We start from the raw sequence: 14,645 nt of genomic DNA, 5'->3' as shown, positions 1-14,645 counted from the left end.
AGAGCCTTACATTCAAGACTTTCTATGATCTGGCTCCATCCTGTCTTTTTAGCCTTATCTTCCCCTATTCTCCTGGAATCTTCTATGCCAGCTAAATTGTTTCTTCCTGGTTGCTTAAAAACATCTATCCTCTTTTCCTTTCCTCAAGCTATTATTCCACTTTTTACTTCTCTGAATCTTCCTTAGCCTTCAAATATCTTAACTCAAGCCTTACCTCTTCTGCATAACTTTTCTTGGTCACCCCTGCCTGAAGTGCTCTGTTCCTCCCTTGAACTGCTATGACACTTCATAATTGTTCTACATTGGGACCCCTCATCTGATTACTTTTAATGCCTTCCCAACTCCCCAAGATAGGGACAGTGTCTTGATCCTGTTCATTGTACCTACAGTGAATAGCACAGTGCCTTGCATGTCACAGATAAACAGGATCTGTTTTTTGTGCTTGCTTTCTGCATGCATGTATGCATGACAAGACATGGAGGTAATCCCCCCAAAGAGTCAGAGCTCTTGAACTTTGAAAAGTCTCTTTGCTTTGTTGGCTATTCAGCCTGCCTGACTTTTTATGAAACTCTCCTTGACCCCATTGGGATACTTACATTTATGATTTTGTGAATTATTATAATTTAATGATTATTTGTTACATAAATAAATGGTCTCTGCACCATGCTGGGGCCCTTCTTTGATATACATTTATTTAACTGTGAAAAGACATAGAAAAGAATCACACAGAGAGAAGATGCGTGGTTGGGTTGTAATATGCATCAGGGCAGAGAGCACCCACACCAGTGAGATCTTAGCTCTGTTGATGTACAAACTGGAACAATTGATGTTGGCAGCTTGGTTCCTTTTCTTGGGTTCTTTTAAATTCCATTGTGGGTTGATTCGATGTATTTAAGGTTGATAGTTTCAGAGGCTGTTAGAGTTGGAAGATATGTAGGGTTGTGAAAAATGTACTAAGGAGTCAGGATCTGTGGGGCCTATTCCTCAAAAGCTCCTTCTAGTCATTAGAACCATTCCAAAAGGCAATGACTTCTTTGAAAGGTAGTAATCTACCTTCACTGGAGAGTTTACAGTATAGATTGAGAAACAACTAGATGAAAATGTTATAGAGGGTATGCCTGTTCAAGTGTGGGCTGGATTAGATGTCCTCTAAGGTCCTTTCTTTGAGAGCCTGTAGTTCTTTGGGTTCTCATTTGTACAACGAGAAAGTGGGAAGACTTTGACCATTAAAAGATGCTTTACATCTTGAGTATCATCTCATTCTAAAGTCTTTGGAAACGATTTAGAACAGGGAGTATGTACAGTAGTTTGCTAAATTTTCAACAAGGGGACACAAAAATAATTTTTTTTCTTTCTTTTTCAGGGTTATTGGTAGCATATTGCCACAGATTCGACATTCAGGTGCAGTCCTCTAGAGTCTACTTTGTAGCCTGTACCATAGGTAGGTATAAAGGAAGTCTTTTTTAATCTGTTTTATAGCAGTTCTACTGACAGCTAGGCTGTAACTCTGTGATCAGTGTGTTTACTCTTTAGAGCAAAGTGCAACTCAATTATTTCAATCATTTTGACTTTAAAGACCCCATGGTGTCTCTAGAATTTCCTGGTAGCAGGTCTGTGATAAAATATTTTTTTTTCTTCATTTTATGTTACTTGTTTGATGGCTATGATGTTAATTACCAAGAACATTTCATGAAAAGATAACTTGAAGTGGCTTCTTTATTTTCTACATAGGGTCAGAACATTATCATTTCTTTTTTGTTCTTGTTTGGGTGCCCCAAATGAAAGAAACAAAACTGAGTTTAATCCTGGCTCTGCCCCTTACTACCTCATTAGGACCTTGAACAAGTCATTACTTACTCTCCTTGGAATGAGGGGCTTGCGCTGAATGAACTCCAAAGTCCCTTGCCTGCACATGCAGGTTGTACCATGCTTAAAGGGAGGGGAGAACTGAGAAATAGACACATGTAAGTCTGTCTTTGAGTGATGGTCACTAATGTAATAATCATAGGAAGAAAGGAAGGAGGAGGAGAGTCTGAAGTATTCAGTCATTTTTCGGTCGTGTCCAACTCTTTCTGACCCCCTTTGGGGATTTTGTGGCAAAGATACTGGAGTGGTTTGCCCTTTTTCTTCCCCTTAAAGTCCCTTTAAGTGCTCGTTTTACAGATGGAAAAACTGAGATAGGGTCTGACACATAACAACTAGTATGTGTCTGAGCTTGGATTTGAACTCAAGATTAATCTTCTTGACTCTAGGACTGGTGCTCTGTGCTCTCTAGCACCACTTAGTGGCCTCCTTAGAGGTAGGGGTGGATATTAGCTGAAAGAACAGACATGAATTAGAAGAGGCAGGGAGGAGAGTACCTTTTGGGAAGGGAGTAAGACTTCTGATCAAGAAAGAAGAATCTACTAGACAGATTGCTTGTGGCAGAGAGGATGAAGAAAGAAGAAACAGGAAAGATGACACTTCAAGAAGAAAGTTCTCAAAATATTGTGACCTGTGACTGGACATAGGGAGCAAATTGAGTGATGCCTGTGTGGGTATCTTGCATCAGAGACCGTCCCCCATCAGAACTAATGAATGATATTGTGGAACTTGAGCCTGGATGGTGATATTTAGCATATGCAAAACTACCCATGTTATTAGCACTATTAACTAAGTTCAGTTAGCTTCATATGTCAAGTATCCAGGTGTGAGTTATTCCAGATCTTAATCTAATTGAATTAATAATATATCCTTACTGTTAATTGAAAATTTGCTTTGTTGAGAGAAATAGGAAGAATCAAGGAAAATATTGTTGAGACTGGCAGATTTTTCTGGCCATTCTTTCTGGAGTTAGTAAGGTAGAAGTCCTTTACTGCCATCTTACCCGCTGACTCCATGATTGTCCTCAACCAGGCCTCTCTACTCCTTTGTACTTTGCAGGAGGCATGCTCATTGCCACCTATCCTCAGGTCACTGAATTGCTGGGCTCCTCAGAGAGATCTCCAGTTAAAAAGAAATGATGTTATTTTAAGAAGCAATCTAGCCTGGCTTAATAACAAGACAGGTCCTGATGGGGGCCTGACAAGGATTTGGGCAGTAATTGGCACTCAGAGGAAGGGGAAAACACTTGCTTTCCAAGTGGAGTGGTGCTTTCCCTTTGTTGGCATCAGGCTGTCACGCCCATCACTCTAGGAAATATTGAAATGTGTTGCCCTAAATCTTTCTGCCTCCATTAAGTATATATACTGTACTATATACTAAGGAGAAATAAGACATGATTCATGCCTTCAGGGATTCTCTACAGGTTTGTAGGTGACTCAGTACAGAGAGCACCAGCCCTGGAGTTAGGAGGAGCTGAGTTCAAATTTGACTTCAGACACTTGACATTTGCTAGCATTGTGACCCTGGGCAAGTCATGTAACTCTGATTGCCTTGCATCCAGGACCATCTCCAGTCATCCTGATTCATCATATCTGGCCACTGGACCCAGATGGCTCCTGAGGAGAAAGTGAGGCTAGTGATTGAGCACAGTACCCCCTTACTCTATTCCATGGTATTACCTCCCTGATGTCGTGGTCTTCTTCAAAAATGAGGGACAAATATTAATTAAGGAAACTGAGACCTGGCGTGATGAAACACTGCTTTACCCTCTGGGCTGATGTGTGATGTGATCTGCCCACAGCTTGGAGAATATCAAAGTCCCTTTAAGTGTCTCTTGTGGCCAGAGTACCCAGCACTGGTTCAAGGAAAGATCAGTGGAACCTTTATGGAGCTAGAGAAGCAAATAACCAAAGAAATGATCCCTGGTCATCATTAAGAAGTGAAAACAAAAGTGGATGATCACCTTGGAAAGGCAAGGATGTAACCGCTAAGGATGGGCTAGTATTTCAGCAGTGAGGAGAAAAGACCATGCCAAGCCTGGCTTAGGTGTTTCTAATGTAATCGTTCCCATCCTGAGAGAAAACTGTGAATCAGTTAAGTTACTGGTATGAGATGTAACTATCTACAGGGAAGTGTTTGGGAATTGAAGACATAAGTAAGATTGTACACACACTTGATACACAAAATAGTATGTCTTGATTGAATCTCCTGGGAATGAAATTCCTTTATAATTAAGTCTGCATTTTTCAAAATTATCACAAAAGCCTTCAATTAAACTTTTTAAAAAATAAAATCTCTTTCATTTTTGAGTCTCGCATATAGGGATGGAGACTAACTATATCCAAAGGAAGGTGACCAGGATGATTGGGGCCTGGAGGCTTTGACAAACTAAAATTGGTCAAAAGAACCAGGAATATTTAGCTTGAATAAGAAGTGATGGAGGAACACAATTTGCAAGTAATTCAAAACTTTTTTTGTGGAAGATACAGGGTTAGTTTTATTCTTCCTATGCATAATGGTCAGGAAACAGATTTTTGTGGCTCAATAAAAAGAATTTTCTAAGACTGAAAGTTCTATGAAAGTATATTGATTGCTTCAAAAGGAAGTGAGTTTTCCTGTTCAGGTGTGGGTTGGATTGATGTCCTTCTGGCCCTGAGATTCTGTGACTTTTATCAGTGATGTAGAGCAGCACTGGTTCCAATTTCATTGGTGAATATTGGGCTAAATTGTGAAGTCTACATAGTCGATTTACATCCAGGGTTAAGTTCTTCCTTTCTTCTACTTCCTGGGCCCAATAATCTCCTGCTCTTTCCCTTTTTCTTCCTATCCTAGCATAAAAGGATCTAGTATGACTTTATATTAGTTGATTGAGTCATACTCAATAGATAACTTTAAATGAATTTTAAACCTAGTTTTTTTTTTGGGGGGGGGACCTTAGTCATAAAAGAATTTCAGGCATCAGAAAACAGAAAACCTCCTAGTGTCTGTAGTGAGAAAGCTTGAGCAAGACCATTCCCTTGTGTTGTCTACAAATTGTCTTCTCTGTAAAAGAATGATCATAATGATGATTCATGATTCTATAGTATTAAAATTTACAGAGAACTCTTGTTGCAGCCTTGTGGGAGAGCTGTGTATCACATTTATAAATATATCACATTTATACATGAGGAAACTGAGGCTCCCAGTGGAATGATGATTTGCTTATCCTCATTACACTATCAGTCAGAAAGGGGTCATGTTGTGCCAGGCACTGTGCTAGGTGCCAGAAATACAAAGCCTAAAATGGAACTGTTCCAGCCCCACTCTTGGAGCTTACGTTCTGTCAGGTGTAACAGAGCTAGTAGGTTTCAGAGCCAGGATTGAAGATGGGCAAGATAATCCCAGCTGCCCTTTAATTGCTAAATTTTGTGATACTGTGAGACTTTCAGAGGTGATAGTCATTGGTCTCTTCCCCACTAGGCTTCCCCTAGCCTCCTCCTTGGAGGTAGGGCAAGAACTGGCCTAGCATTGGCTGTTTGAGGCCTGTTTGCAAGAGCACTTGGGGCAGAAGAATGTGTCCTATCATCATTGACTTCTGGGATTTGCCTTGTCCCCTCTCTGCCTGAACACAAATCAAGCTTTCTCTGCCTCTCATCATTAACTCCTCATCTCCCTCTGACCCAAGACTACAAGGTGCATAATTTGTTATTCTGGCACATTTGACCTTGATTAATATTTAGTAATACATTAATTTCTATAAGCATTCCCTTATAAACTGGCTTAAAGCATCCCCAGTGCCTACTATATTGTTTTTTTATTTCTAGTTAGGAAATTTGTCATGTTGGACTTAGCTTGGACACTGTCACTTCTCAACTGTCCTTATCTCTGATTTTGCTCTACTCTCCAGCTTCCATACATGTGGAACCCATACTGCTTCTGTGACAGACAGGGTACTTGGGAATCTCCTGGAGGGGAAAAGATAGAATGAGTAGGACATACATCAAAGGACAAGTCCCTCACACCATCCTTTTTTTTTTTTTTTTTTTAATTCCTACCTCCTAGAACCCATTTCTTGTTGTCTTGGATGTATGAACTTGATTAACTCTTTGTCTCTGAAATGAAACTTATACTTTCTGGTCTCCATGTTCTTGTCCATGCTATTCCTTAATACCTGGGATAGCCTTCCTCTCCCAGTTTCCACTTTGCCTGTTAGCTCCCTACCCATTTTTTTAAAATCTTAATCATATGATACTGAGTTGTCCATGAAACTTTGTAGCATCCCTTTGGTCGGTCAGTAACACTTTCCCCTTGGAATCTTATATTATAAGGTCTATATTTGTGTTAATCCCTCTTACTAGACTTGTAAGCTCCATGAGGGAAGGAACCTGTCTTATCTGAGCTGTCTGCCAAAATGTCTAATTCAGTATTGTGTACATAGTAGATCCTTAATAAACTTTGCTGAATGAATGACTTAATCCAGGTATTAATAGTATATGAGTTTCTTCTTCTGTAAAATGAAGAGAATGTTCTGTGTCTTTTAACTCTAAGTTCAGGTTTTAAATAAAATACCAAATAATACAGTACATTGAAATAACTTGGTTCTTCTCTTCTTTGTCTAATTTAGCCTATGGCATTGGCCTTCTGATCACCTTTGTGGCTTTGGCGTGGATGCAGAGAGGCCAGCCAGCTCTCCTCTACCTAGTGCCCTGTACTGTGATCACAAGCTTTGTGATAGCTTTATGGCGCAAGGAGCTGAGAATGTTCTGGACAGGCAGCGGCTTTGCGGTGAATACCAGTTTGATATGACTGTCTTCAAAAAATACTAATATTAGAAATCCTAAAGTTAAAGTTGAGTAAAATACTGTAGTTTTATCATCAAAATCATGTAGCTGATATTTTGCCATAATACTTGTGTTCTGATTATTAAAAGGTGATTTAGTTTTAGGAGATATAGTTTTGGACTTAGAATGCTTTAAAAGTTTGGTGTGGCCAATATAGAGGTATGTACTGAACTTTTGAGATAGTATGTTAACTTTTACTTGATACTAATACTCTCTCTTAAAAGTTCTGTTAGTTCTAAAGCATAATCATTCCCCACTTAATTGAAAGTCACACTTCTGGCAACCTCAACCACCTGGAAACTAGCTGCAAATCTTGAAGTAAACCCAAATAGGCCTTTCTGCAGCAGGTCTAATAGCTGTTACAAAGCCCAGATACTTGATTCTGTAAAAGCAGGCAGAGCCAACCACTCTTAGAACAGTATTGTGAGTGAAATACAGGGCATCCTATTAGAGGGAACAGTATCCATTGACAACATGGTAAGTAGCAGTTTTGTCTGTGGAAGGAAGAAGTTGAAGAACCTGACCAAGCAGTAGTAGCTTTCAGAGGTCTTTCAGCTCTGGGAGAAAATTCCCCAAACAATGCAGTGATTGGCATTCTTTATGATTAGCAGAATGCAGCAAGAAAGCATTGCATTTCTATCCAGGCTTTGTTTCTTAAGAAAACAAGAAAATAAAAATGTGTACTGTTTTAGTTTTCCCTCAAATATCGTTAAATAAAATTTTGACACTTTATTTAGATACCTAGTTGTTGAGGATGTCAAGAGAATTGGATTAGATGACCTTTGAGGTTCCTTTCAGTTCTAAGAATCCAAGCTTTACTTATTCTGGATAATTCACTTTTGTTTAATAATACCTCATTCCCCAGCAGTGTTGGATATATGAGCCATTACTCTGTTGTGGTTGGAGGTTAACAGTATCTTACCACCTTTTGTCATTCTATCTGTTAAAAGCAATTGTAGGAAGTATAGACCTAGATTTTAATTTGGAACTTGTTCTGTCATATCATCATCATTTCTGAGTTGTACCCAACCACATGTCACTTTTTTTTTCCAGGTTTTTGGGGGAAGATAACTTGAATTTCAAAACTGAATTAAAAGGGCCTCCTCAAAGCCTTTCCCTCTGATAGAAGTTTCTGATTGGTGTGCTTCTCATCCAGCTGTTGATCTGAAATTAAAAGAATGATTTGTTTGAGTTATGGTTGAGTATAGGAGAAGGGAGCATGACAATTTATGAGCAGGTGAGGCAAGTTAAGCTTTCAGAAAGGGGGAAAAAGGGATCCTGGACACCTTCACCTAAGGAAGGACACCTTTTGTGCAGCTTACAGCAAAGCCTCTTAAACTGAAGAGGCACAAATGTTGTAAGGAATCTGCAGCTCTTTTTAAAGTAGTACTTTGAACAGCTCTTTTCTCTTCTTTCTCAGCCTAAGCACTATGAAGAATTTGGGCTTTTAACATTCCTTTTAGAATTAGAGCTGTCCAGGAGTGGGGGAGGTGGGGTAACAAATTCTCCATCAGAGTTCTGTAAGAAGAGGCTGCATCATCACCTTCTGGGGTACTATGGGGCATTCTATTCAGCTGCAGGTTGAACTGGATCCTTTCTGGTTCTGAGATTGTGATTTATGGGTTTTGAGTGCATCTTAAAAAGAGCCACAGTTTTTATGAATTCAGGTAGCTATAATTGTAAAACAAGTTTAATGACTCAGACTTATTTTCATATGGAATCAGCTGCACATATTATTTCTTTTCCAAACCCTTGGAGAAAAGAATTTGTGCTTCAGGGCGTATTTTTATTTGCTCTGAGAAAGCTTGACTTGCCTTACCTTCTTTACTACCATTTCTGTTTCTGTCAGGTGCCTGTCACCCAGCAGCCATCAATGTTGTTTACTAAGGTATAGATTCTCCTCTAGTTTAGCCTTTTTTCAGGTCTATAATATCAGGGATCTCATTGGATGTATTTCCATTGCCTTACTATGACTTTTCTTTTGTAGAAGGACCTGACTCAGCCTCCCTGGGTGATGGCTTCATCTGAATGCCCCCAAACCCTAAAAGATTCAAATGCTTCCCCTTCTCAACAGGAGCCAAACAAAGAATTGATCAACCCCACCCTTCAAGCCGACCAGCTCTCTGATACACCCACATCCTTGGAGAAAACAGCAAGTGCCAGTGAACCTCTGAGCTCTGCCCCTCGTGTTTCAGAACCAGCTGATCAAGACAAGGACCAGCCTCATCAAGAGATTGAAGAGGCCCATCCAACTAGATGAGGAAAATGGAGATAGGAATTGTGGCACCTGCTACATGGCCCTGAGTGCCCATCAACTGGTTCTAACTTACACTAAAGAGCCCCACAGCATCATTCCTCCTACAATTGCTGATACTTGTTAGGTCCCTCTCCTCCTCTTTCTGAAATATGGTGCTCTCCTTCCCTTCTGATGCCCATTTCAGGGAGAACTTGAATAGGTTTCTCTTATTCCACTCCTGCCTTCCTTCTCATACTCGCCTTGTAGTAAGGGGTTTTATTTATGCATTGCCCTATGCTTGCGTGACTGCTGTGTTTCTCTCAACTGACTGAGGTTAATCTTGACAGGGAAGCACTGGACAGTGTAGCTAACATGAAAAGAAGTCTTTGCTATCACTTTCTCTTAGCCTACAGTTAACATTTGTTTTTTTTTTATGGTATCTTAATTATAATTGTGAATGATTTAGTATAATCAGATATTTAAGAAGCAAGAAATGGTCCATCATTTCACCTCCTTTTGAAAGGTTAGGCATTTCTATTCGGGTGCATGAAGTGCATCATGATTCTCTAGGCTCCCGCCCCCGTACCCCCCCCCCCTTTAAAAGATGATCTGGTCAAAGACTCCATTAAGTAGAAGGCTTTTCTAAGAAAACATTCAGTGAGTAGACTACCTCTTGTCCATCATAGTAATATTAAATTCTTTGTTACTCAGGAGATAAGAAAACAGGATCACTATATGCTAGTGTCCATGTAATTAAGATAGAGGACTATGATTACATATAAATGATAAGGAGAGAGCAGTGCAGGAATTTGGAGAGGATCTGATTAATACAGAAAGTGAAGGAGTCTTTAAAAGTCTATGAAACTCTTGTGTTAAAGAAGAAGGTGTTGCTATATTTAATTGATTGTGTCTTATGAACTAGAATCGCAGATTAAATGGGGAGAGCATGTTCAGAAACTTGGATATTTAGTCCTAACCCTTAAATACATTTAGTATTTTCTGAAAATAATTGGCTACCTCCCTACTTCATTCACCCCACCCCCGCCCCCAGCTGTTGAGATCCAAGATCTCAACCCTGTTTCATTTTTCTAAGTTATTAAGAGGCTAATTCATTAGAACTAAAGCAGTATTGCCTCTGGAGATTTGGCATTTTTATGGAGAATTCAGGAGGGAGGGGAAGCTCATATATAATCTCACTTTATATAAAATAAAGCTTTTGGATTTCTAGTAAATTTGTTAGGCTGAGTTCTAGGGGTCAGCATGAATTCCCCTAACTCATTAGACTTCAATTCAGGTGACCTTTTTCTACCACTGGAAAGTTAACTGAGGTTGTGAACCTCTGATTCTCTATCTCCCTCCCATTTGCCCTTGAAAGGGGATTTGGGTAAGGACATTGCTCTTTGCTACCATTTCCTACGTACATGGCAACTGGCTACAGTTTTTGCTGAGCAAACTTGTGTGGTGGGTAAATTTTTTCAGCCTCTTTGGCAGATCCAGCATCTCAGCATTTGTTAACTTTTTTAGGCATTAAGATTTATTTTGTTTTGAACAGAAACCAGAGGCTTTAAATTTTATTTCTAAGATTCAAGTATTCCTAATTTTTAACACTATACATTCCAGTCCATAAAAGTAACTTAAATCCTTCACCTTGTAATAGTAAGGAATGCATTTAAAATCTAGCTGAGGAATTTTTGCAATACATGGGAATATTCTGGAATGGTATTCTGTCTTCTACCTCACTGATAGGGTTCTCAACACCATTAGAGAGAGCATTTAGATCTTGTGGAGTTTGGTACACACATAGGGGCAAGAAAAGTCTAGCTGCCAAATGGTATGTATAGAGAGACCCTGGTGACTGGTTCCGTTATCCCATGACCACTCTGGTTGAAGGGCAAGGTTGCCCATCTTTCTCCATACCTATTCTTTCCACCAAAAAATAACTGGATTGTTGTCCCTTGTATATAGTTAGAAGGGTCTTGTGTAAGAGTAGATGGTTCCTACCCATCTCCCTGGACCACAGGAAGCCCTGATGATGTCATCCCCCTCTACCCAAAGTCATAGGAAGGTTGCTAAGAGACCTAAGTTCCAAGACAACACCAAAGGGCTCTTCAGGGAGATCAGAACCTTGCAAAGGGATCCGAATATTAAACTGCTACCTTCCCTTACGCATCAAGGTGTTCCCTCAGCTGTACTTGGGCTCAGAAAGTAGAATTCAATTATCTTTGTTCGGCAGGATTTGGAGTACTCTCCAGTCCAAATGTCCAATCAGGTGAAGTATCACTTGGGGCTATCTTGGCAACTTTATACTTGACTACTCTTGTCTTCAGTCCTTCAGGCAACCTTTTCAGATTTTAGCTTTGGAAAACTTTGCAGTTGATGGATGATGAATGACAGACATACATACTTATTTTTCATTCAACCATTTTTAAGACTAGGACTTTTCAACATTGTAGTTACTGTTTAGGGCTCTGCCTTTCAGGTATACCTCCTCATTGTTTCATTCTTGGCCAAGCTTCCCAGAATATCAGAGGCTTTGGATAAAATCATAAACTTCCGGGAAAAAAAACCAGCATTAAGGATTTATGAACAACCTAAGTCAGCCATTAGTTCTTTGGGGAGGAGGGATAGATTTTCTAGTTAAAGGAAGGAAAAAATGTCTCCAGGGTCTTTCAAACTGTTTGTCTATTTCTCTTGAGTTAAAATGAACTGATAACAACCTGGGAATAATATCAAATGGACCTTTCCCTCCTCCTTGTGTTCCTATCCTTTTGTAAGCATGTTGCCATGGGATAATGCAAGTGAGCTCCTGTGCCCAGAGAGAGCCGAGTTGGAACCTGCTTCAGCCAATTGGACTATGCCTTAATTTAAGTCATTTTATACTTGTGTATGGTAAATGTGGGTTGGTTGGTCGGTTTTTTTTTATTAGAAAAATGTCAAGAAATTCAAAGGTTGAGTTTCATATTTTTTGCCTTGCTTCTGTTTAACCTTATCATTAAACATAGTTTTTGATATTTAAAATTAAGCATTTTGAGATTTAATGTGAAGCAGTAGAGAATTGTCCTCATTTTTTGTTGCTGTCAAAATAAAGATTCTGTCACCCATATAAACTGCTTTGTGGGATCCCAGGATTCCAGACTGGACAACTTTCCATGTTTCCTTCCTTTTATAGATGAATTTGAAGCCCAGAATACTTATGACTTACATAAGATCATAAAGATAAGTAGTCTAGGCAGATGTTTGACTCAAAAGCCAGTATCCTCTTTGAACTGTACCAAATTGTTAGGGACTGGGTCATTTGGAATGAAATGATTTTGTGGCTAGCTTTTGAGATAACCACGTAGTGGTGATTACTAAACCAATTAGCAAACTTGTTTATTGATTGACATTTTAGGAAGCAGGTATTTTGATGCTTTCTGGGATAGGTACTATCTAATAGAGGAGAAAGAAGGAAGAAGACGGACTTGAGTGACTTGTCCAAAATAACTGAGTAACAGAACTAGGACTTGGCATTCCCAGGCCCAGGTTTTTATTGCTTTTCTGCCTCTACCATGATGAGATATCCCATGTAACTAAATAATAAAGTCACATAAATAACTTAATAGTGAATTAATGAGGTGGAGCTTGTCTAAATTATTGATATTTGAATTATGTAATTTTTTTCAAAGTAATGTAATTTTATTTCAGATATATATATATATATATATAAATGCTTGGCTAAGCAAATAGAGCCTGACAAAGAACCTTAGTGGGTCTCCTTTACAAAATAAGAATTATTTGGGGGCTTTAAATCAATTAGATAAATAATGCTCCTAAAACCTTTCAAATCCCCTGAAAAAAGGTTTCAATTATATCCCTTTCATTTTTGTTTATAATTTGCACTTGCTTGGAAGAAAATAATTTGGAATCCGGATGAATAGAACTTTTGGGGTAAGCTTATTGCAAAATTTCAGAATTTGCCCTAGTGGTGGGAGTTTCACGTTCCCTCCTCTCCCGGTATCAGTGACACTCCCCCTTCGGTGGGAATGGAACAGCCCCTGGAGTCCAAGAAGAGGACGGCTTCTGGATTCTGGTGTCCTGCAGAGAAATGCGAGCCTGGGATGGCTCCAGACAGGCCTGAAAAGTCCCATTGTGCCTCCTGTCGGGGGAAGATCCGATTACTGTTAGGAAAAACTCATCCAAACGCACCTCCTCCGAGTTAAAGGGCAGCTACAAGTTGCTAGAATTGGGCGCTGACACAATGACCTCGCGGGGGCCGGGGGGGACGCGCCCAGCGTGGCGGCCTCCCGCTCTCCGGTGGGTGCCCCGCGCTGAGGTATAAATGGACGATTGTCTGGACCAAGGCAGGTGGGGAGCGGAGCCCCAGGCGGAGGACGGACCCCGGCCCCCCTCGGCAGCTGCACTAAGCCGGTATGTGAGCCGCGAAGCCCGAGGCGCGCCTTGTGCAGGTGCCAGTCCGGGCCGACTGGCAGAGCCCCCGGCCTCCGGCGGCCAATGGAGACCTAGCCCGTAGCAGGTTGGTCCTCGGGACCCAGAGAGCCGGGGGTGGGGTGTGCCAAGCTGCCATCGTGCTGCGAGGGCCTGGGCCAGGGGCGGCATCCCGATGCCCCTCCGAGGCCTCGTCCGGAGGAGGGCGGCCCGGGGAGGCAAAGCCGACAAAGAGGAGGCTCCCCTCCACTCGGGGCTTTTATGGGGCTGCTGGTGGGGGGCCCTGGCCTTGTCGCTTCGCGGGGCGCGGTCACCCCTGCTGCCCCAAGCTGAGGACGGGCCGGCCCTGGGGAGGGGGCGGGGGCCCCGGAACCCCAACGGGTGAGAGGGCGGGAGGGGCTGGAGCCCTGCGAGGAGAAAGGGGCCGGGGGGCTACGGAGCCGCAGTGCTGAGGGGGCCCTGGCGGGCGGGGAGGCGGGAGAGGGGCGTCGAGCCTTGACGGGGCGGGCAGGGGCGCCCCAGGCCCGGAGGCGGGTGGGCAGGGCCGGGGCCGCTCCTTCCCGCCCCCTGCCCCACAAAAACGGGCGGCCGGCTCCAGAGGCAGCCACTCGTGGCAGCGGCGGCTGAGGGTCCCGGGGGACCCCGGGGTGAGTCTGTGCTGGGGCAGGGCCGCCGGGGCTGGGGGGCAGCCCCGCGGCGCGGGCACCCCTTGAAGGAGCCGGTGGGGGAGAAGCCGACCTGGGGGAGGGCGCTGCACCAAGGCCGAGGCGGGCCCCTGGGCGCCGGGGGCACCGGGGGCAAGACCATTCCGCTTCTCCAGAAGCTCCGATCCATCAGATGCCCTCCTCTGTGGGGCCTCGGAGCCAGCCACGGGGGAGGCCCTGGCACTAAGCGGGGAGCCAGGTCCGGGATGGGATGTGTGGAGTCTCTGGGAGAAACAGCCGGGTGACCGGAGTCTCCGGGGCCCAAGGAGGGCTAGGAAGGCTGGGAAAGGAGGGAACCCCTGGAGCTTCCCAAATGCGGTGGATAGAGGCATGAACTTTAGGATGATGGATTAGAGTGCCTGGAGATCTGAAGCAGATTGGCCCGCCGCCAAGCCACTGCCGTAAGGTGCTGAGGGCCTGCACCAGTAGTAGCAGTATCAGGGGAGAGAAGGAGCCATATAGGAGGAGAAATGCTTGGCAAGAGAGGACTGAGATGTTTGTCCTTTGTTCTCCAAGAAGGCAGTGACTTTAGGGGGGTGATGCCATGACAAGCATGTGAATTGGATTTGAGTGGAGGTGCTTTTGCTAAGTCACCAG

General features: G+C 42.5%; 2 protein-coding genes and 1 long non-coding RNA gene across 8 annotated transcripts in view; 2 read left to right on the top strand and 1 right to left on the bottom strand.

Moving 5' to 3' along the window:
- The window catches only part of SPPL2B (signal peptide peptidase like 2B), a 45,924-nt gene extending 33,395 nt beyond the window's left edge, over positions 1 to 12,529 (top strand). Inside the window, exons 13-16 of one of the 6 annotated variants that reach the window (XR_012472104.1) lie at positions 1,364 to 1,441; positions 6,467 to 6,690; positions 7,737 to 7,920; positions 8,758 to 8,830. Coding sequence is in view for 3 of the 6 variants with exons in the window: in XM_074204615.1 (XP_074060716.1) it covers positions 1,364 to 1,441; positions 6,467 to 6,627; positions 8,671 to 8,943 (512 nt within the window). In the remaining 3 variants the exon portion in view is untranslated. Of the gene's footprint in view, positions 1 to 1,363; positions 1,442 to 6,466; positions 6,691 to 7,736; positions 7,921 to 8,670 lie in introns of all 6 variants that reach the window. The other 5 variants (XR_012472106.1, XR_012472105.1, XM_074204615.1 and 2 more) reach the window with 5 other exon arrangements.
- Positions 4,052 to 14,645, bottom strand: part of LOC141500993 (uncharacterized) — a 50,809-nt gene continuing 40,215 nt past the window's right edge. Inside the window, exon 3 of the long non-coding RNA XR_012472107.1 lies at positions 4,052 to 7,847. This is a non-coding gene — a long non-coding RNA (uncharacterized LOC141500993). The remainder of the gene's footprint in view (positions 7,848 to 14,645) is intronic.
- The window catches only part of TMPRSS9 (transmembrane serine protease 9), a 100,021-nt gene continuing 98,757 nt past the window's right edge, over positions 13,382 to 14,645 (top strand). Inside the window, exon 1 of the mRNA XM_074204612.1 lies at positions 13,382 to 13,432. The gene's annotated coding sequence lies outside the window, so the exon portion shown is untranslated. The remainder of the gene's footprint in view (positions 13,433 to 14,645) is intronic.

Source organism: Macrotis lagotis, chromosome X (genome assembly GCF_037893015.1).
Source record: "Macrotis lagotis isolate mMagLag1 chromosome X, bilby.v1.9.chrom.fasta, whole genome shotgun sequence".
In the NCBI taxonomy this organism is placed as follows: Eukaryota; Metazoa; Chordata; class Mammalia; order Peramelemorphia; family Peramelidae; genus Macrotis; species Macrotis lagotis.
The sequence above is the reverse complement of the archived record's forward strand: the minus strand, read 5'-3'. Positions and strand labels throughout refer to the sequence as shown.